The sequence below is a fragment of the Crocuta crocuta genome, unplaced genomic scaffold (assembly GCF_008692635.1).
Source record: "Crocuta crocuta isolate KB4526 unplaced genomic scaffold, BGI_CrCroc_1.0 scaffold17, whole genome shotgun sequence".
Classification (NCBI taxonomy): Eukaryota; Metazoa; Chordata; class Mammalia; order Carnivora; family Hyaenidae; genus Crocuta; species Crocuta crocuta.
The window spans coordinates 756213-778651 of record NW_027532041.1 but is presented as its reverse complement, the minus strand read 5'-3'; the positions used below and the strand labels follow the sequence as shown (position 1 = coordinate 778651).

Genomic DNA, 22439 nt, shown 5'->3' with positions numbered 1-22439 from the left:
TGCCTTTTTTTCCTGATAGAATGGAATCTATGCTTCAGCTTCAGTTGAGGCTTTCTACTTCAGCTTAAGTAGAAAGGCTTACGTTTTCTAGTGTGTATGCATCCCATGTTTTTACATACTCAGGAATATTGGTTCTGAAGGTACTGCACTTTCCTTCCTTATCAAATGTTCCCTTTATATTAGGTTAAAATTTCTTAGCCAGTGTGTACAATCAGAACCCTAATCTCATAACTAAACAATAGTTTAATAAGACTCACTGATTGTTCACAATTTTGTTTGGTTCACGTCTGCCCAAAGCAACTGAAAGGACAGAGGACTATGTTTTTGCTAAGATCTCTTCTAAGTGCTATAATTCCAGGTAATTCTAATAATAATTGTTAATATTTACAGAGTGCTTCTTCTAGGCTAGACACTGCTAAGCACTTCACATGCATTATTCTATTTAATTCTCACAATAATCTTAAAAGAGAGATACTATTATAATCTTTATCTTATAGATAAGGAAAGTAGAACTTAGAGCAGTTAAGTAATTTGTCTGAGGTTACATAGTAAATAGCATGGTAAAATTCAAACCTGACTTCGTATGAACCACCCAGGTACCCCATGTTATTAAATTGTTACATCAATTTTGTAATCTCAATTGCATGCACACTAGCTCAGATGAAAAGTTACTATGTCTTTATAATATTTATATATTTAATATCAATAAATACAAAATCAAAATTAAATTGTTACAAAACCCACAATAATTTTTATCTCAATGTGCAACAGAATTCACATTATTACAGATCTTTAAACAGGAAGTTTCAGCATACAAACACCTTAGAAAAAGATCTGATTTGGTCCTCTAATTTTATAGCTAAGGTTTCTGGGAAAAAGATATAGTTGCCATTTTTATTCAAGTTTTTAATAAAAAATGTTAATCTCAAATGAAACATTGTCATTTCATATATTAACTTAACATTGAGAAATCAAAAGTCATTGAACAATAAGTGTCTATGACATCCCAGATCCTATGTACATTTTTACACTTAACGAATGGATATTAAATTATCATAGAGTAAAATATGGAAGAAAAACTGCCGCAAGTTTGTATTAACTCAGTAAAGCAGAAATATGGGTAACCCTGTATTAAGATGATAAGCATTTATAATCTGCATTTTCTTCCAATGAAATAATAAAGCCAGTGTGCCACCAGCTTGGTATTTACATTTTTATAAAAAGTGTTTAGGGACTGATTCTCAAAGTTGGGTAAATACTGGAATCACCTACAGAGTTTGAAAATACTGATGCCTATCTACTATCCCTTAAAATTTGGATTTAACTGATATAAGGTAGAGCCTGAGCATGTATTATTTTAAAACTTCCCAGGTGATTCTAATATGTAACAGTTTGAAAAACTCTAGCTTAGAGAACTGTTACATAACTAAAGAGGTCAGTCTTCAGCTGAGGACTCCCTCAGAGTGTGTACTGTTATTTTCAGTATCTGATAGAAGTATCTCCCTTGATTATAAAATAAATACTTAAGAGATTTTCTGTTTCATTCATCATAGTCTATATCTGGAATAATAAAAGGCACATAGTAGTTGCTAAATAAATATCTTTTGAATGAATACATGATTGCCTTATACTTCTTTTCCACACTGTCTTCTAGTAGATACATGAATATAAGAATACAAAAGATATTTATTGAAAAATTGAATGATTGAAGCACTTGGGATAACTGTATAAAGTAAACTGAAGACTTACATGAACATATTTTAAAAACACACACATATAAATAGATCAAAAGTAGAAAAAGAATATACAAAAGAGTGCAGCATTTAGCAGTAGAGAATTCACTGAGTTTTCCAATATTCTTCACATTCTTATTCTTAGAAATAAGAGTATCCCTAAACAACTTGTACTTTAGCTAATATTCATAAGCAAATGTGCAGAAAGTTAATTTCTTTTAAAAACAGAATTACAGCTTAATCTCGATAAACACGTCAACTTTCAAAATTCAAGTAAATACAATTTTAGCACACACCATAACAGCTTTACTGGATATTGTATCAAAAAAAAAAAAGATTATTTCTGGTTAAAGTATCTGGTATTGCTTTTGCTATTGGCTCAGTTAGGGCCCACTAATTTGTTAGCAGTCTTACACTGATAAAAAATTACTTTGGTACTTCTGTCCATAATGTGTTTTATTTAGAAAAACCTTATTAATAAATAGACTTCCTTTGTAGTTGCTAGATTCTTAGGTATGGCTTCATTTACCAAAGTTCCACAAGTATTACATAATTTTTAGTTCAGTTAGTATCTTAGACTACGAAATTTTGTTTTTTTTAAAATTAGCATTGGTTGTTTGATTGTAGGTTTGTCACCAAAAAGTACTGCTTCGCTCTCCGTGGTTGGAAATCTTTTCTGATATATCAAGGGATATTCCTTCTGAAACTTAAAAATGAGGTGAGGAATTAGAGAGTATTTAACATTTTTATCCCCCTGAAGCCAGTGTTCAAAATTTTATAAGAATTCAGTGCCTTTCTCAAAGATGTATTTCAGAAATGAGTATCCTTTCAATTTATCTTTGCCTTTCACTCTGCTTTCTCATACATGAAAGGCATAAGGTAAGATTTCTTAGATCCCAGTTAACATTAACATTCTAGGATTCTCTTCTGAGGTGTTTTCCTCCTAAGTTCTAGATCTTCTTCCTTTCCATTGATAAAGCCTATGAAGGCCAGAATGATCTAGTTCGTATTTGGGTATGTTAGACCTGGAAGTAAACCTGCCAGAATCATGTTACTACTGGATTTTGGTGGAGATAAAAATTGTAAATGGCAATAATGAGTCATTAAAAACTATGTATTATAATCAAAGTTTTATAATTGTTTTCCCATGGCAATCTAAGTTACAGTCATAGGAAGTAAAGGAAAAGTTATCTGTTATTATTATTGTTATTATTTAAATTTCAGGATAAAGAGTAAAACCAGGCATTTAGGCTACATTTACATACATAGCCTATATGTATAATATCTAAAATCCAAAATAATAAAATAAGAAATTAGATTCTAAGTGTTACTAAATAACAATCAGCAACAGCATATTGAAAAAGATTTATGTGATTTGAGAACTTGTGCATTCTCTTACCTGTTTTAGTTTTTTCCTTTTCTCCTTTAGAGGCAAACTCTTGTTTTTAATAATATTCTCTAAAAGTTCTGCAATTGCAGCTTGTGAGGTAGACACTTTTTGTTCATCAAACTCCTGAGCACTAATCTGCTTACAGTATGAATATGTTGGCAAAGGAACAATCAGTCCATCTCCAGGATTTTTAATCTGTTGTGAACAAAAGGATACAGTCTAAGTCTATTAATTCTGTTCATGTTCCTATTTGCTAAGAGTTCTTTTGATGGGATTTAGTATGTATTAATTTGCCACCAAACATTCAACACTTAAAAAAAACTGTATTATGTAATAGGGTAGTGATAAATCCCAGGATCTAAATCCCAGACCCACAACCTACTAGCTTTGTAACCTTTAGCAAGTTATTTAAGTTCTGTTGGTCTGTTTCCTCACCTGTAAAATGGGGAATTACATGAGATAATATGTGTAAAGGGCTTAGAACAGAAAAAGTATTAAATAAGCCAGTCATCCATCATCATCATTGCTATTAACCATGTATTTTTTTTCTTTTAACTATAAAACAATAAAAAATCAAAGTAATTTAAAAAAAAAGTTTTATTTATTTATTTTGTGGGACGGGGGGGAGAGAGAGAGAGAGAGAATCCCAAGTAGGCTCTGCACTGTCAGCATAGAGCCTGACGTGGGGCTTGAACTCACCAATCCCAAATTCATGATCTGAGCCAAAATCAATAGTAGGATGCTTGACTGACTGAGCCACCCAGGTGCCCCAGAGTGATGTTTTAATTCACTTTAAAACATTAATGTTTGACATAGTAAGAGTATTCATATATTGTTTTTGAGGTGTAGGAGAATGGGCAGGAGCATGGGCAGGTGTAGGAGCATGTAGGAGCATCTGTTGACAAAAGAAGGAGATTGTAAGGGTAATTATGTTAAGCCAGGGCAATATTTGAATGCTATGTATGGAAAGAAACATGAATATATCCCGGGCAGCCAAAGACTGAATATAATAGACAACTGTTGTTTTCGTTACTCAGTATTCCTTCTCTACTTTTAATAGTTCCTTCCAGTTCTACCTCCACTATCCTTTTTTGAAGAACAGATTCTCCTCTAATCTATGTAGAGCCAATCAGAGCATGGCCCTGTCTCTGACACACTCACCCTCAACCACCTAAAAGATGTGTATTTAGCCTGGATTGGGCGAGTCAGAGGCCATGTGAAGAACTTTTCAAACTGGTAGTTGAAGGGATAGTTCTTTTGTCCTTTGGATTAAAAATGTTAAGTCTGTGATTTAAGAGTGTTAATCAAACTTAGGCCCCCCATCATGTGAAGACTTGTCAAATACAGGACCAAAATGGAAATAAGAGATGAAGGAATGGAAACAGTTTTATTCCTTTTTGAGTCTTCAGATTCTGTCTATATTCCTGACTTTTAGAGGTTATTTATGTGAGCTGATAAAGTCTTCCTTTTTCATTAGGCTAGTTTGAGATGAATTTGCCACTTGGAACTGACAGAGAACAGAGAATTTTAAGATTTACAATACATACATAGCCCTTTTTTAAGTAGTCAAGATGTTTATCCACTGCAGTCTGTAAGTAAGAGGGTACTTGAAGAATTTCCTGGTGATGATCCATTAAGAAAGAAACTAATCTTGTAGCAAGAAGCTCATCAAGATCCACTTCTTCAGCACAGCATAGCACGCAACGAGAAAAAGTCTGTATCATCTAGAAACATATTGAAAGATGTGATTTAAAAATTTTAAGGCATTATATAAATAAGAGTATCAGTAGTTTCTGGTATCATGCTAAAGTACTGAGATAAAATGATAAGCAGACTTCAGCTTAAAAATGAAGACAATGAATTACATTAGACAGGTAAGAACTTAAAGTACTTGTTAAGTATTTCCTTAATAGAATTCCAAAGGGTTATAAAAGGCTTAGTTTTTTCTTTAATTTTGTCATAATTTTATCAGTAAATATCATAGGTTCTATTAGTATCATATAGATATGTTACTTAGGAATGTTAAAGAACAAGGACTTATTACATTAAATTAACTTCACAAAACACAAGCCAGGAGAATACATAATATATAAACTTAATGGTTATTAGGTTGGTACCATTTAGCTTTTGAAATTCTGAAAAATGGTTTTTAATTCTTGTGTCAGATTTTAAAGACAATACATATATTTTTCAATTCCATCAATAAGTGGTCTTCAAATTCTGGAATAAATTTTGCATTTCATAACTCCTTTACTCTCATTCATATCCATATTACCCACTAAGTATAAACACATAAACAGATACCTCTTTCTAAAATTATTATAGTTAATCAGAATTCTATTTTAAGAATTCATAATAGACAATGAACATATTTATTGAATTGAAATATTTTTGGTTTTATTCCTACAAGTCAGACATGTTTTCCTTTCTCCTTCTAAGACTCAGTCCTCAGCTTTTTATTCTTCTCTTTTAGCTTTGTAGAGTTCATTTACCCTCAAAGCTTCAATTACCACTTCCCTCCAAACAATCTGCATTCTGCCCTGATCTCCACCAGGCTCATATTTCTAATAGTCTGTTGGATAAATTTCACTTGGATGTCCTATAAACTCAAAAGTAAAGTCAAAAAGTATAAAACTCAAATTATCTCCTTTCTACTCATGTCTCTCAAAATATATTCCTCTACAAACTTCTCTGTGCTTTTTAATGGTATCCCAATTAAGAATAATTCTTCTTCTAAAGTTTGGGTCTATTATTGTTCAAGAACTGTCCTTAATGTGTAGAATAATAGAGCTCAGCTCCAGATTTCTAGCTATAAGAAAATCATTTGAACTTGCACTGAGGGAGTGGCAGCTCTTGAAGAGAGAGAGAGAAGATACTATTTTAAGAGTTCATTTCCAATCAATATAAAATGTATAAAATGTATAAATGTATAAAATGCCTCCACCCTCATCCTCTTATGGGGTCTGAGACTGCTTCACAGTAGTTTGGTCAATTTCTTACCCACAATGACATGTTATCTTAAGTCACATAACTCATCAAATACAACTTTCCCACTACCACAATATTACTTTTAATTCTCTCGTTACAGTGCCCTTATGCTTTTAACTGTGCCTATATCTCCTCTTCCTTCCCCACCAAACAGAATTGGTACAAGGCAATGGAATGTGGTCGATAGACTGAGTCAATTACTATGAAGTGATATGAGGGAAGAAGTAAAGTGCTCAGACAAGATAAAGATCACAATATGAAAGTACAACATACTGGACACAAAGGTTTAATGCACCAGCATTCTGTATACTAGGAAAGATATTTTTAAGAGCCTTTCTACCCCAAGAAAGGCTAGGATTTTGAGACCACAGCATCATTCAAGTAGTACTTTTAGATGATTTGCTTTTCGTTTAATAGTTTACGAACCAGGGCTTATTCTTTCCATAAGAAATCAACTTACCAGTGATCTTGTACCCATTGCATCATGAAGTTGGGGCATATCAACATTTTGACTCATTCGAGATATCATGCGCATTAAAAGTTGAAGCTTTCTACGATTTGGTGGGGGAAGTAACAAACAACATAACTGTAGTGCATCGATGGCAACCCTCTCTAAATGAGGTTGCAGCAAACCTGGAAGGCAAAATTATACCCCACCCCCCAAAAAAATCATCAATGACACTAGTTGCTTTCATAATAGGAGCATATACAGTTACATAAAGAATACAGTTATATAAATACAAAAATAACATTTTAGTATCTAATTTCTTGTAACTGTCCCTAGAAATTTCCACATTTCCTCAAAAGCATGGTAAGATTTTCATTATTTTCTTCATAACCTATTTGAGTACTAATATCCTTCACTTACTACAAATAAAGTGACTCAGAATAAGTTAAAATGAAGTAAAAGAAAATAAGAAGTGTTTTATATAAGTAGAATAAATCTTGGTTATGTCATGACAAGAGTCTTTTACTATAAAAACTTTTCCTTTTGGAGGAAAAACATAAAGCAGTTTCAGAGAAGAAAAGACAGGTAAGCAAAACAGTTAGTAAGCACTAAAAGTTAATATTACATGCATTGAAAGCATCAACCTTACTTTGTGTGCCAGTCAATACAGAAGAAGCTGGAGGTAAAGAATTTTCTGAAAGTTCTATTGTACTTTTGCAGAGTCTTTTATTGATTGTGGTACTAGACTCTCCGAGTTCATTTTCCGTAGCTGTTTGTACACATGTGCTGAGTTGTCCAAGATTTGGTTTCATGATAATTTCAGCCACTGGCATATTGATAGAACTATTACTTCTTGTTCTATTTCTTAAAAGTAAACTCTGAGATCTACAAGGCTGTTTTGACTTGCATTTCCCAGTACATAACTCCTCTTGGTCTTGAACAGTCAAAGTAGAGGTTCTCTTAAAACCAACACAGAGTGGCTTTTGATTACTTTCCTCTGACTGGAGATTCATTAGAGATTCCTGGTTGGTATTAGACTCTAAAAACTGCTTATTATTTTGTCCTTCCCTATTCAGAACAGATTGATGGAAGACATTGAAGACTTCTTTACTTGAACTCCCTGGTAAGTCTACAATTCCTTCTAAAGAATAGCATCTTGATTTGACGTTAGAGGATAGAACATGCATACTATTTAAGCCTATTAAATTATGACAACTTCCTCCCATTATGTCATTAGCACTGGCTCTTCTATTTTTAAAATTAATTAGCTGTATTTTCTTAGCACATTTTTCTTGAAATCCTTGATCACTTATCTGCAGTCTCTTAGTAGTATCTGATTCTTCTTTGTTTTTGTCTTTATGAAGCAGACTGAGAAGAAGACACTCAGTTGATTTGAAGGAATTCAAACTGTTTAAGCGAAGGATTTTTGAAGACTGTGGATCGTCTTGGATTTTATGTATCCCACTGGGTCTATCTGAAACTGTGATGTAGCCACAAACAACTACCAGGAAATGAAACAAAAATTAAGATGCAACTGTGTGACAGTGGACAAAAATAAAACAAAAACCATACTAAGTTAAAAAAAAATAAAGCATCACTATCAATATTGTTAGTATAGTACAAATAGCAGTTGCTTAATTCAGAAGCCACTTAAATAGGACACATGCAACATTCAGTTATAAAGTGCAAGACTGAGTAGAGGTTTTCCAACTTGTGATATAAATCACTTAAAATTTTTTTCAACAGTCTAAAGGAATTGAATCAAATACATTAAAAATCACTGCTTTCATCTACAAATATTAGCAAGCTCTTAATTATAAGACAACTGTACTATAATAACACATATATTTGGTCTTGGTCTCTAGTAACTGGTATAGTGCTCCTAAAATGTTTCGAATTTCCAGAGACAGGTGTCTTTTGTAATGCATAATGCACCTATTGGAGAACATCTGAGTTTATGGTAATGAGGTGACTTAGGGCCGATCTTGCTTAGAAGATTGGAACTTTCAGCCTATCTCAGACCTACGTGAAGGAGAGGGGTATGAGGATTGAAGACTAAGCAATAACGAATGACTGATAATTTAATCTATCATGCCTATGTAACCAAGCCTCAGTTAAAACTAGGAAGTAACAAGGCTAAGGGAGCTTACAGGTTGCTGAACACATGGACATGGTTGGGATGGTGGGATTCCTGGAGAGGGCATGAAAGCACTGTACAACCCTTACTTCTATGCCTTGCCTTCTACACTTCTTCCACATAGCTGTTTCTGTCCTGTATCCTTTATAAAAACTGGTACTCGTTAAATAAAGCAGTTTCCAGAATTCTATTTTAATAGTTCTATTAAACTATTCTAGTTTAATAATTCAAGTCAATTATTAAATCCAAGGAAGGTTGTGGGGACATCCAAACTGGTAGTTAGGGCAGAAGTGCAAGTAAGTCTGAGGACCTCGTCTGCAGGGGGTACCTGAAATGAGGGCAGTCTTGTGGAACTGAGCCCTTAATCTGTGGAGTTTGCATTAACTCTGGGTGGTTAGTATCAGAATTTAAGGATTTTGTCCTTAACTTATGGGGTCTGGTCTAACTCTGGGTAGTCAGTGTCAGAAATGAACTGAATTGTAGGATACCCAATTGATGTGGATAACTGGTGTTAGAATGATATATTCGAATTATTGGCAAACAACCTAACAGGAACCACAGTATTCCCAAATTTTAAAATAATTTATAGCTTCCCATCTTCATATTTACCTACACTTTTAGATCTTTTATATCTGGGAGACGTGAAAATGTTAATAAGTTTAAATAATAAGTAAAAATCCATACATACCCAAAATGCTTACAAATAATTCATAGTATTCAAAGGTAAGCAGAGGTTCAGGGAGATCTAGAAAATAATCTGCTATTGTTCTGAATACATCTCGTTCAAATCCAACATAAGTTGGATTATTCATATTACTTCTTGGCCCTAAAAGATAGAAGGCAAAAATACTGCTAGAACATATTTTATCTTAAATAAAAATTTAGATATACTTATAAGAAGTGTCAAACCTATATTTCATGATGGAACTAAGTTTTTTTGCCACAGTTCAAAAATTTAAGAGAATTGTGCACNGGGAGACACAGGCTCCAGGCTCTGTGCTGGCAGTCAGCACAGAGCCCGACGCGGGGCTCGAACCCACGAACCGCGAGATCATGACCTAAGCGAAAGTTGGACGCTTAACCGACTAAGCCACCCAGGCGCCCCTCTCATTATGTTTTCATTGCAAATCAGTGTTAATAGGGGCACCTGGGTGGCTCAGTCAGTTAGGCATCCATCTAAGTCTGGATTTCGGTTTAGGGATTAAGCCCCCGTGTGTGGCTCTGTGCTGACAGGGTACAGCCTGCTTGGGATTCTCTCTCTCTCTCTCTCTCTCTCTCTCTCTGTGCCCCTTTCCTGTGCCTACATGCTCTGTCTCTCAAAATAAATAAATAAACTAAAAAAAAAAAATCACTGCAAGTAACTACTAGCATTTTGTTTTAATATTTATTTATCTAAAAATTGTATATAAGGCAACATTTGAAATATATTTTAAAGCAGTAGGTTATTTAATGATATTTTGTTGCAACTCATTTTACAAAACAAAGAATATGTAGATAATGAAAATAATTCTTCCAAATTATCTTTTGTAAATTTACATTTTCATGAATAAATTTTGTCTGACATGAAGCATACCCTTAATGAGTTTAAATAATATCTTTATATTGCCATTTCATTAGCTTAATGTTCTTTTTTTTTTAATTTTTCATTTTTTTTTAGAGTGAATAGGGGAGAGTGGGAGAGGGAAACAGAGAGAGAATCTCAAGCAGGCTCCATGCTCAGTCCAAAGCCCCGATGCAGAGCTGATCCCACACCCCTGGGATCCTGACGTGAGCCCAAATCAGAGCTGAGTATTAAACCAACTGAGCCACCCAGGAGCCCCTAGCTTAACGTTCTTCAAAGAATCATGCCTGCTCATTAGTTTTTTACTCAGAAAAAGATGTGACTTCATGTTACAGATGAGGAAACTGAAGTTCAGAGTAACTTGCCTACGATGAAAAAGCCATTGGAAAAGCTAGAATTAGAACTTAGAGCACTATAAAGTGAGAGCAAGACTTAGGACTTTGAGGTCTAACAACATTTAAAGTGTGCTCCATGGACTACATAATCAGAATCATCCAATGTGCCTATTAAAGAAAGTTCCTCTGTACAGACCAGAATTTATGGAGGTGAAGTTATGAATTACTGACTTAAGAAATGTTTGCTGCTGGCTCACTAATTTAATAGTTGCCAAATGCTGATCTGGGAATCTTCAGTATAAGAAAATTTTGAGACATGTTTAATTCAACTGGAATGAACCTACCTAATGAATCAACTAAATCAGAATCTTTGGCTAGTCTTCCTATTGACTGTAATATGCACTCAGGTTTGAGAGTCACTATTCTCTCTCTCAAGTTAAAATCTTTCTCTTCTCAAACCCAAATAATCTTACTTTTCTGTCAGCAGAGTTTTGTATGGCCATACAAATGTGAGCACACACTGAAAAAGGATTGAGAAAACAATCACACGTATTTAACAGCTTAAGGCTTATCTGGGTTTTACGTAGAGCAAAATAAACATGTTTTTAAAAAAATAATGTTATATTTTTAAGTTTATTTATTTATTTTTGAGAGAGAGAGCATGAACAGGGGAGAGACAGAGAGAGAGAATCCCAAGCAGGCTCCATACTCAGTACGGAGCCCGATGTGGGGCTTGATCTTATGACTGTGAGATCATGAGTTGAGCTGAAACCAAGAGTCAGACGCTTAAGGAGGATATAAGACATATGGTTAATATGTAGAATTAAAAAATGTGATAATCATTAGAAAATTTTCTAAGACAGAAAATACTCTTATTTAGAATGAAAAACACAAAATGATTATAGAGTATCTAGGTTTGAATGTATAGCTCTTTATATATCAGTAGAATACTTTCAAAAGCCTTACTTCCTCTTCTAGAAAAACACTGGGGATAGTATATTAATCACTGATCCCTATATAGTATATTAATAACTGATTCCTATATGTCATAGGATTACTGCAGGGGATTGAATAATAACTAAAAGTCTAAATGCTACCTCTGGCTAGATATATTGTTGAACTGGAATCCGTAAAGTATATCTTTGCTATCATTTAGGTATAACATGGACTGGTAGGAAAGCGAAAAAAAAATCTCTAATCATGGGATATCTGAGAAATCCCTGGAAGTATAAGCATTTGGGCTGCTAACCATGAGCCAAGGAGTAAGACCGAAGGGCAGTTAGGTGGGGGAAGGTAAAAAGAGAAACTCACAAATTAAGTTTATGATTAAGATCTTTATACCTCAATTTGATCAAATTTTTCTATAATTTACATTATTTACTTTATTGCTATTTATTCTGTTATTTTGTCATATTGACACCCAGTGGACAACAAGGGAATATGTACCTATCTTGAACATTATTAATAAAGTACTCATTTCATAAGAACTAGAAAAATCCTTTTATAACAAAATTATTCAAATATAATTTAACTTTTGATGATGTAGATGAAAATATTTCTGCATAGTTTTTAAACTGATTTTTATTTTATTTNGAACCGCGAGATCATGACCTAAGCGAAAGTCGGACACTTAACCGACTAAGCCACCCAGGCGCCCCTTAAACTGATTTTTAAAGCAATTAGGGTTTTCTACTTGGGCCAGCATCTCAAATTATAAAAATTATCACTGCTCACTATGGAAAAAGCTTTTTTTCCATTTGCTGATTAGTGACAGATCATTTTTTTTTCATAAACACAAAAATTCCATTAATATATCTTATGGAATACAAGCATGTCATGAAGCACCTCAGTGTTGAAGGCCATGTACAATGGCAAAGGGACTGAAGTAGATTTTATGTGACTTCATTTCTGATTGAAACCTTCCACCTTCTAAGAGCTATGTTACTTAAAAGTTGCTGTTTGAACTCAATAGGTCTCACTAAGGCAAGTGGTGTAGGTTATACCTAAAGATCCTTTAAGATCCACTAGTCTATGATTTTACGATTTATGAAAACTGAGCTATAAATGATGAGCTTGAATTATAAAATCACCATAAGTTATGGACTCTGTAACGCATTCCACATGCAAGGAAATGTAATCATTTCGACTAGACTGTCACTCAAACATCAAAAGAAATGGCATACTCTAAGTTTATCAGGATTTCTTTAATTGTTTTCAAAATTTCCTTAGTTCTTATTAAATACTAAAAATATAGAATACACACACACACACACACACACACACACACACACACACATTTTGTTTGTTTAACTTACAATTTGCCAGGCACTTCATGGCAGATAATACCCAATGAGGAAGGTCATCTATACAAAAAAAAAAATTTACATTGTTTAGTAATAAATATCACATAATTTTCATGAAAGCATATTTAAAACTTATTACATATAATTACACACATATGTATATATGCATGTATATATATGTATTTTACCAGGATTAAAAATTACTATATGTTTAATAAGACATAGGGCCAAGACAATATTTTAAAATACAAGTTTAAAAGTTATAGAGATCTTGAGTTTGATTCTTTCCATAATACATATAACAATTATCCCAAAATTGAGGATATTTTGGTGGGGGGGGGGGTTGTAAATACATTAGTATTCATAGTTGTTCACTGCCACCATGTTTTATTTTAATTTCCATTCTGATTATAGGTATGCTATTTGAATATTACTGATTTGAGTGAGACTTCTGATTGAAATGAGCTATATCTGAATATTAGGGTGCTTTCGGTGAGGCTTGCTTAAAATCATTCATTTGCTGCTAACTGATGTATGCTGCATAAAATTGAACACCAATACAAAAACCACACATACACTTGAAGAGTTTATGGTTATAAAGAACAGAAAGTTTGAATAAGAGAATATAACATTAAGTATATGATTTTAGGTAATGAAAGATGGAACTGGTCCAAAGCCATATGCATATGCTACATAACTTAAGGTTTTGCTTTTTGTTGCTACAATTCAAACCTTAAAGTTCTTGCCAATACAAAGAAACTCAAGTAATACATGCAAGTTAATTTTACAGGCAGCAATTGATTATAAAGAAATGAGTCAACATTTTGAGATCTATTGATACATTTCTTAAAATGTTAAGTTTTATAATATAGCTGGCTTGAATTATATCTCTGATTTTTCCATCTTATATATAAAAGGAATATATTACATAAATATATATAATAAGCCAATGATTTAAAATATTGGTCTTGAGAGTCTGGTCTTGAGCATTCTGCATATGTATCTTGACTTGTGTAAATTTATATATAACCGCTTAGGTAAGCTCCAAGAAGCCATGGACCATTTTTCTTTTGATCATCACTAAATCTTTAATATAATGGCTGGCACATTGTATGATCATCACTAATCTTTAATATAATGGCTGGGGCATTGTAGGCCCTCGAGAAAATGTAGTTAATCAATAGTTTTAATTATATTTTCATAGCTTTTGGATGTTTAACCCTGCCATTAAAAAAAATCAGGCATAAATACCACTTAGAGGCTAAAATAATAGTATGAATGATATTCACTAAAAATGACTACTAAAGCACCTATGATACTAATATCCCCTTGATATTCTTTCAGTTAAAGTATTCTACTTTCTACATTTTTAGTCTCTCTACATCCCCATTATAGCCGCAACCTATGTTAGCAAGTTTAAAAGATTCCAACCTTTTATTGATACCAACCTGATTTGTCTTGTAGTATAACTATTCCATGTTTACTTGTATTGGTCATGTTGTACATTATGTACTGAGGAACTACTTGATTTGGATTTATAACTTCTTCTAGGGATGGCACACCTAAAATGGTTTGCAGGCTAAACAGAAGAAAGAATACAAACTTCTTTTTCTACATAAAATAAGTGGAGTAGGAAATAAATATTAAAGAGTATGAATGGCAAACAAAGCCATCAGAATATTTTTCTTAAGCCAAATTGATAAGGTTCATATTTAGTATCCGCTTTCAAATACATTTCTCTTAGTAACCTTGGAAGGATTCCAATACAGACCCCAAAGTATAGCTATATATAACTTTGATTCAAAGAAAAAACAAATCATACTGAAAACATTCTATTTCACCTGTACTAGAAGTTCAAGAGCATTTATTAAGAAATACATAAACTAGTTAAATTCTAAGCTTTGAGAACTAGTCTTTTTTTTTTTGCATTAGTAGATCTTGATAAAAATGTCAAATTAACATTCTAAACACCTCTGGAACTTGGTTAGAGCTTAGTTTTAGCTTACTAGATCAGAATAATATATCTCCAAACTTCTTCAATATCTTCTGGGCTTATTTCTCTATTATCAACAGAATTTTCTTGCTCTTCATTGATTATTACATGGTTCATTTTCTCTATATTTTCCTGGAAAAAAATTACTTTGGTTTAATATGTTATGCTCATAATGTTATGCTTAAATTAAGGAAATACTGAATTGACACAATTCCTAATATTTAGTCATTCTATTAATAAACAGTCCACAGTGAAGCTATAAGGTTAAGTGTCACGTGAAGTAATAAATTTAACATATGGCAATAGTGCTTTTTGGTTTTGTAGCTGCCCCTACCACTCTCAAATCAATTTAAAACAAAACATGCTTAAGTTATGTAAATACTATTTCAAGTATGTTTTACTACCACTTTTATTATTGTTTCTATGGGTTCTATTCTATAGTAAGACATATACACCCATTTTTGCAATACAACGTAGGTTAAGAGACTTTAGTACTGGCTTCAAATATTAAAGAACTACCTACTTTTAATGTTTTATAAGTAAGTACATGATAGTTATATTTAAACTAGTGATTAGTAAAAGGGATGTTTTACCTGAGAGAAATGTAATCCAGATTTTTTAGGAGTTCTATGAGATAAATTTCGAAATTTAAAAATGCTATCTTTATCTTTGGAAAAGCTCTCTATGCTGTTCTTTCTCAATTCCAGATGCCTTCGTGGAAGACTTTTAAGTGGAGAATTTGCAGGAAATCTGGTTCAAGAATAATATACAATTAAATAATATAAGATCAGAAACAAAGTTTTAGTGCCAGTTCATCTTTTAAAAATCACAAAAGAATTGAATTTATTTATATTACCAAGGAATGAAAATTCTACATAAATCAATTTTCCCATTAAACCTTTAAAAACATCCTGGGGCACCTGGGTGGCTCAGTCGGTTAAGTGTCCGACTTCGGCTCAGGTCATGATCTTTTGGCTCGTGGGTTTGAGCCTGGCGACAGCTCAGAGCCTGGAGCCTGCCTTGGATTCTGTGTTTTCCTCTCTCTGCCCCTCCCCCACTCATGTTCTGTCTCTCTCAAAAATAAACATTAAAAAAATTTTTTAAAAACATTTTAATAGTTGCCTACTTTCTTAGTATACTGTATGTATTTTAACTTTATATCTGATAACTAAGAGTTATTATTGGTATCAATTCTGTTGAGAAAAAAATAGTTCCATTTTCTAAATTTCTTTGACAAGCTATCTAATTTATATATATTTTCTGACCTTTGTCTGACTCTTCTTGTTCTAATTTCCAGATCTTGGTTTCTGTTATCCCTTTGGATTATGCTTCCCCCCCTCCAGTGTAATAAAAAATATTTCAAAGATACAAAAAAGTACAGAAAATGATTTAAACAACATCCATGTATGTAATCATCAACCAACACATCAAAGAAATTCTTATTCTATTTCTTTCTCTTTCTGAGGGAAGCCATTAACTTGCAGTTAGTACATTTCCTTCTTATTCATGTTTTTATACTTTTAATGAGTATATGTAAACATATGGTTTGGTGTTTTACCACTCTATAGTATACATTAATGTATAAAATATATGAATTATATTTGTATAGTGTATAAAATAAAATATGCATATTTTTTTAGTGACTTCAGAAATTATCACTCCATAATCCTAAAAATATTTTCTTATACCAAGTTCCATATACAGTTGACCTCTGAACATGGATTTGAACTGTGTAGCCCACTTATACACATTTTTAAAAATACAGTACAGTATTATAAATATGTTTTCTCTTTCTTTTCCTATGATTTTGTTAACATTTTCTTTTCTGTAGCTTACTTTAATGTAAGAATACAGTATATAATACATTTAACATACAAAATGTATGTTAATTGATTGTGTTATTGATAGGGTTCTGGTCAACAGTAGGTTATTAGAAAAGTTTTTGGTGAGTCAAAAGTTATATGTAGATTATCGACCATGCAGGGGGTTGGTGCCCCTAACCTCTGCGTTATTCAAGGATCAACTGTATATATAGGTTTGTTTCTTCAGTACTTAATTATTTAAATTTAAGGCCAGATATTGGGTAGGGAAATTCTCCCCTCCTTGTTCCTCTAAATTGCCTTGCGTTTTTATATTACTAAATAAGCTTTAGAAACTGCTTGTCAAATTCTATAAAAAATTATATAGGGGTATGAATGAAAATGTGCTGAATTTATATATCAATTTGGGGAGAAATGATTTATTTATGATACTAAGTCTTCTTTCTTTAAAAACGTTTGTTTTTAAAGACATGAGTGGGGAGGGCCAGAGAAAGAGTGAGACAGAGAACCCCAAGCAGGCTCTGGACTTTCTGTGCCCTCAGCCTAGAACCCAATATGAATGGAACCCATGAACTGTGGAATCATGACCTTAGATGAAATCAAGAATCTGATGCTTAGCCAACTGAGCCACTCAGGTGCTCTGGACAAGTCTTCTGACTGATTCATCAAAAGGATATCCTTTTTGACTCATTACCTTTAAAGTAACTGTATAATTTTCTCCAGTAAAGTCTTACACATTGTTGGTAAAGTTTATTTTTAAGTATAATTTATAAATTTGCTACCACACTGTAAAAGACCTAGAGGCAGAGAGACTAGTTGAAGAGTTACACAGAATTCCAGGTAAGAGTGAAAAATTGTTTAACAAAATGAACTATCAGATTAGAGGGAGAAGTAGATCAGAGAACTACTGAAGTGGAATAACAGACATGGTCTGTTATTTAAATCATATTTAAAGGGAAGAAAAAAGGAAAAGAATCAAAGCAACTATAGGGAAGGCAGTGCCACTCAGGTATCGAGTAAGAAGATAAAATTTGGGTTAAGACATGATAGTGATTTTTCTATATGTTATATCTGAAGTGCCTAATGGGCAAAAGTAGGTCTGAAGCTCAGGAGATATATTTGGGTTGGAAGTTTGAAAGTCATAAGGAAAGTAGGTGAAGACATGGCAAGAGATTGCCCAAGGAGAGAGGTGAAGTAAAGACAAGTCTTGGACCTTTAGAACCAGTAATAGCTAAAGGATGAATAACAGCAAAGGAGCTCACAAAGGTGACTAAGCAGTAGCTGAGAGAGGCAGGATTTGTAGAGTGCTATAGAAAATGAACTATTCACATTCTTGTTACTGCAATTTACTTGTACAACATAAATCATCTTTGATACACTAGAATCAACTACTAAGACATTTCATTTGAGAAGTACTGATTTTGAAGAGAGAAAAAATATGGGTATTAGAATCCAAAGACCTAGTTTAATGATATATAATACAGAACCCTGAACATGAGAAAAAGCAATTGTGCTGGCCTGAGGGAGTCAGAAAGGCTCCACAGAGAAGGCTGCAATAGAATTGACAAGAGAGCAAATGTATTCACTAATCTGACAATGTCTACAGTGTTTCACGGTTGAAGAACATATTTCAGACAGATATAACAAGATTTACTGAAGCATGGTCTCAGCTTCCTCATCTGTAAAAAGGAGTTAATACCTAACCTGCTCAGCTAGTCCAGGGATTAAATAAGAAAACATATAAATCATAAAGCAAGTCTTCTGATACATGGTAAATCCTTAAAAATTATTCTCTTTAACCTATAGTATATTTCTTCTGTTATTTATTATATCAAGTTTGCTATTATTTAATCACATTTATTCTTAGATTATTATGAGATTATATTACTTGGAAGCAAGGATCTGTGAGAATTTGTCTTAAAATTCTTGAATCTATGAAACTAGAGGTTAATAATGATCTATCCTTGAAATGTTACAGCTTTCAGAAGATGCAGAAGTGATGTTTCATTCTTTCCTTCCAATACTTATTTTATTATATATACTATCTAATATTTTAAAAGTTTTAATTGTGCAGCAATTAACTTTAACTTCTAGTAGTTTTAATTGCACTAAGAGCAGTAACAGTTTTCTAAAGAAAACATGATTTCTTCTGAAAAAGCTACAATTTTAGTAAAGTATCATAGAAGTGGAGTTATATTGTTAAGTAATTCAGTTTTGTACTTATTTATCTGTTCAGTACCTAAATAGCTGACTGTTGTCATCAAGATTTTCTGATCCCCATCTGCCTTTGATATCTTCAATTACATGATTCTTAAGAAATTTCCTTAACAATTGGATAGTCTGTTGCCTTGTAACTTCAGGACCAAAATTGTTATTATTTCTTAATAGGTCATAAAGCCAGTCCACTGCTTCTCCTGCTGTAAAACAATTGCCATATTTTTTAAAGTGTTGCCTGTGTTTTCTTAGAGGCATTCCTGCTCGAAAAGATGTTGTAATTTCATTCCACTGCAAAAAGAAAATATAAAAAAAAAATCATGCATATTTGAAACAAATTAGACACAGAAAATTATTTTATTCACATATGACTACATCATAAAAATTCGTGAAATCATTCATTTTATTTAATACAGAAAATTTTATATATCATACTGATTTCTCTTTATCAATTCTAGCATTGTAATAATATGTCTTTGTAATAATGTAAAAACACTTCATTTGCTGGTTGGCTTATTTAGGAAACCTAGAAATAGTGAAGAACTGTAATGAACTTGCTTCTTAACTTTCATCAGAAAAAATACTTACTCTTTTATTTGTATCCTCAACTTTACACTTTACATTTACATTTTTCCCTTTCATTCTCACAATTCTATGAATAGGTATTATTATTATCCAATTTTCATATAAGAAATATGAAGCACAGAGACTGATAATTTCACCAAGGTTACACAGTCAAGTGATGAACTCAGGTATTCAAACCCAGGTTTGATTTATTCTAGAACTTGCACTCATAACTACTAACCTGGCCAAACAAAATTCATGGCAGGCAGTAGTTTTACTGGTAAAATACCTTTAATGTTGAAATATCTGATATATTTATTATAGTATTTTTTAAATGTCTATTCATTTATTTTGAGAGAGAGAGAGAGAGAGGGAACGTGCATGAGAGTGCAGGGGAGTGGCAGAAAGAGAGGGAGACAGAGAATCTTAAGTAGGCCTCCAGCTGTCCCTGCAGAGCCTGAGGAGGGGACACAAACTCACCAACAGGGAGATTATGACCTGAGCAGAAATCAAGAGTCCAATGCTTAACCGACTGAGCCACCCAGGAGCTCCAATATTTACCACAGTATTTCTTACGTGAAGATTCCAATAGTGAACACAGAACAGATGAGGTAAGTTAAGTAAGCTTTAAATACACTACATATTGAATAACACTGTGATATGCCTTTAAAAAGATACTCATATTTTCCAAATTGTCCTCAACCCAAACTTTAAGGATTGTGGTGGCTACAACAGGAGAGCATGAAGGTGGTGGTGGTGGTATAAAATAAACACATCACTTTTTAACTGAAAAATCCTACATTAGAGGTCAAGAAATCTGATTTGTAACCCCAACTATGCCACTATTAGCTGTTATCACTTACCTATGTGGCCCCACAACACAAAATTTAAGAGTTGAAAACACAATAACTGTATTCTTTTCTTCCCACCACACCTCCCCATTTCACACATTTATTTACTCAGGAAACATTGAGCTGTAGCCTGTCCACAGGATCTGTAGATTACAACACACTTTCCTGTACAGTATCATCTCAGGGTATCCTTTAAGGTAGGTATGCATGGTCAGCCCTAGTTTACCAATGTGGAAACTGAGGCTTACAGAAGTTAAGTCTCTCTCTTAATGTCTCCTACCCAGTGGCACTGTATTCTCTTGGTTTGAAAATTTAAATGCACAAAGACTCTATAATAAATCCAGTGACTACCAACAGTGGTTCCTGATGGGTATCTTAAATACTCTGGATTTAGTTTTCAAAGGGGCAGTTGTTTCCTAGTGCTATTCAGTCGGCTGATCCTGCATTAAATTCCACAGGCCCAGCAAAAAGAAGCTGTCACATTCAGGCTGTCCCCATTCTGGCATTCCAGAGTAATGGAACTCTAATTTTTTTTNCGATGGGGGTAGAAAATCAGACGTGGGGAGCGGCTAAAATCATAATATTCTATTATTCTATAACATTCCAAGGCAAGCTGACAAATGCAGGCACAGGAGTCCCCTAAACAAGGCTAGAGTATGATACGCCATCCCGGAGACACGACCCTTTGGACAAACGGCTCACAAGGACACAGCCCTGACCTTCAAAGAAGGGGGAGAGGCGTGTCCCGNTCAGAAAACCTAGAGGTTCTGGGACCCATCTGTCTGCCCGAAGCAAAACTCCGAACGTTCTCACGTAAAGTTGGTGGCGTCCACGGCTGCGACTGGACAGTCTATTGTTGCGCGCTGTCTTACCAGCTTGGTGGCCCGATAAGGTCCGGTAGGCACACTCCAACTCTCCATTTTGCCCGCCGGGCCCGGATGTCTGTCAGCGCCCAGCGCGGTGCATGGCGACCGTAGGCGATTCTGGAGCTTGGTGGCCCCGACAGCGGCTGGCTAGAAACAACCGTCCGCCGCGCCGCGGATTTGAATAGCGCAGAGGGCTGCGCTGATTGGTCGCGCCCTTGGGTCACGTGGCGCGCCGCCAGGATCCGGCCGCGGTTGGTTTGCACAGCGGAGCCTCTCAGGGTTGTGGTGCGGCCGCTGCATGGCTGGCACCCGCGTGTCAGCGCGGGGGCCGGGCCGTGGGCCGGACTCTGGGCTTCACCCGGCTGTCCTGGAGCTGCTTCTCCCTCTTGCGGTTGCAGGCGAGGCGGAGTCTTGTTTCCACATTCTGAACCGGTGAGGCAGTTTAGTCACGGACTGGATGGTTTGGAGACCAGTCTTTGGCTTAAGGGAATTTGAAATTTGAAAATAGAAAGAACAACAAAACCCCAAGTCCTTTTAGCCTGGCCCTACACGATTTCCAGCAGTGGTTAGCATGTAAAACAAAGCATCCCTGGGGCATAGCTTTCACCTGACAAACCTCTTGGTTTTGTTTCTAAAAAGCTTTCTGGGTGTATGTTTCTGTGCTGTCGTTCTGATATACTTTAGCAGGGGCCATGATTCTGTTCTCAGTGCAAAAATGTAGGTTATCCACACCCCACTTTATTTATTTCTTTTACTTTTATTTTTTTATTATTACTTTTTTACAAATAGTTTACTGTCAAGTTGGTTTCCATATAACACCCAGTGCTCATCCCCACAAGTGCCCTCCTCCATGCCCATCTCCCCCCTCCCCCCACACCCATCAGTCCTCAGTTTGTTCTCAGCATTCAAGAGTCTCTCATGGTTTGTCTCTCTCCCTTTCCCCCACCATTTCCCCCCCTTCTTCTCCCCTATGGTCCTCAGTTAAGTTCCTCTTAATCCTCCTATATGTGCAAACATGGTATTTGTCCTTTTCTGCCTGACTTATTTCCCTCAGCGAAACACCCTCAAGGTCCATCCACGTTGCTACACATGGCCAGATTTCATTCTTTCTCATTGCCATGTAGTATTCGATCATATAGATAAATCACATCTTCTTGATCCATTCGTCCGTTGATGGACACTTAGGCTCTTTCCATGTTTTGGCTATTGTTGAGAGTGCTGCTATGAACATTTGGG

At 34.4% G+C, this 22439-nt stretch overlaps 1 protein-coding gene and 1 long non-coding RNA gene across 3 annotated transcripts in view; one reads left to right on the top strand and one right to left on the bottom strand.

Moving 5' to 3' along the window:
- Positions 1–9372, top strand: part of LOC144241724 (uncharacterized) — a 168378-nt gene extending 159006 nt beyond the window's left edge. The window contains exons 9-10 of the long non-coding RNA XR_013338171.1: positions 7636–7682; positions 7924–9372. This is a non-coding gene — a long non-coding RNA (uncharacterized LOC144241724). The remainder of the gene's footprint in view (positions 1–7635; positions 7683–7923) is intronic.
- Positions 590–21333, bottom strand: DEPDC1 (DEP domain containing 1). Of its 2 annotated transcripts, XM_077776332.1 has the most exons (12): positions 21210–21333; positions 18948–19213; positions 15482–15638; positions 14902–15020; positions 14344–14474; positions 12908–12955; positions 9385–9522; positions 7209–8060; positions 6572–6744; positions 4671–4847; positions 3133–3318; positions 590–2439 (listed from the first exon to the last, which is right to left on the bottom strand). In XM_077776332.1, exons 1-12 carry the CDS (start codon positions 21255–21257, stop codon positions 2299–2301), a joined length of 2436 nt encoding a protein of 811 aa, XP_077632458.1. In that variant the 5' UTR covers positions 21258–21333; the 3' UTR covers positions 590–2298. The 2 variants fall into 2 exon arrangements, with proteins under 2 accessions (XP_077632458.1, XP_077632459.1); XM_077776333.1 differs by lacking the exon at positions 7209–8060.
- Positions 21334–22439: the final 1106 nt, after the last annotated feature.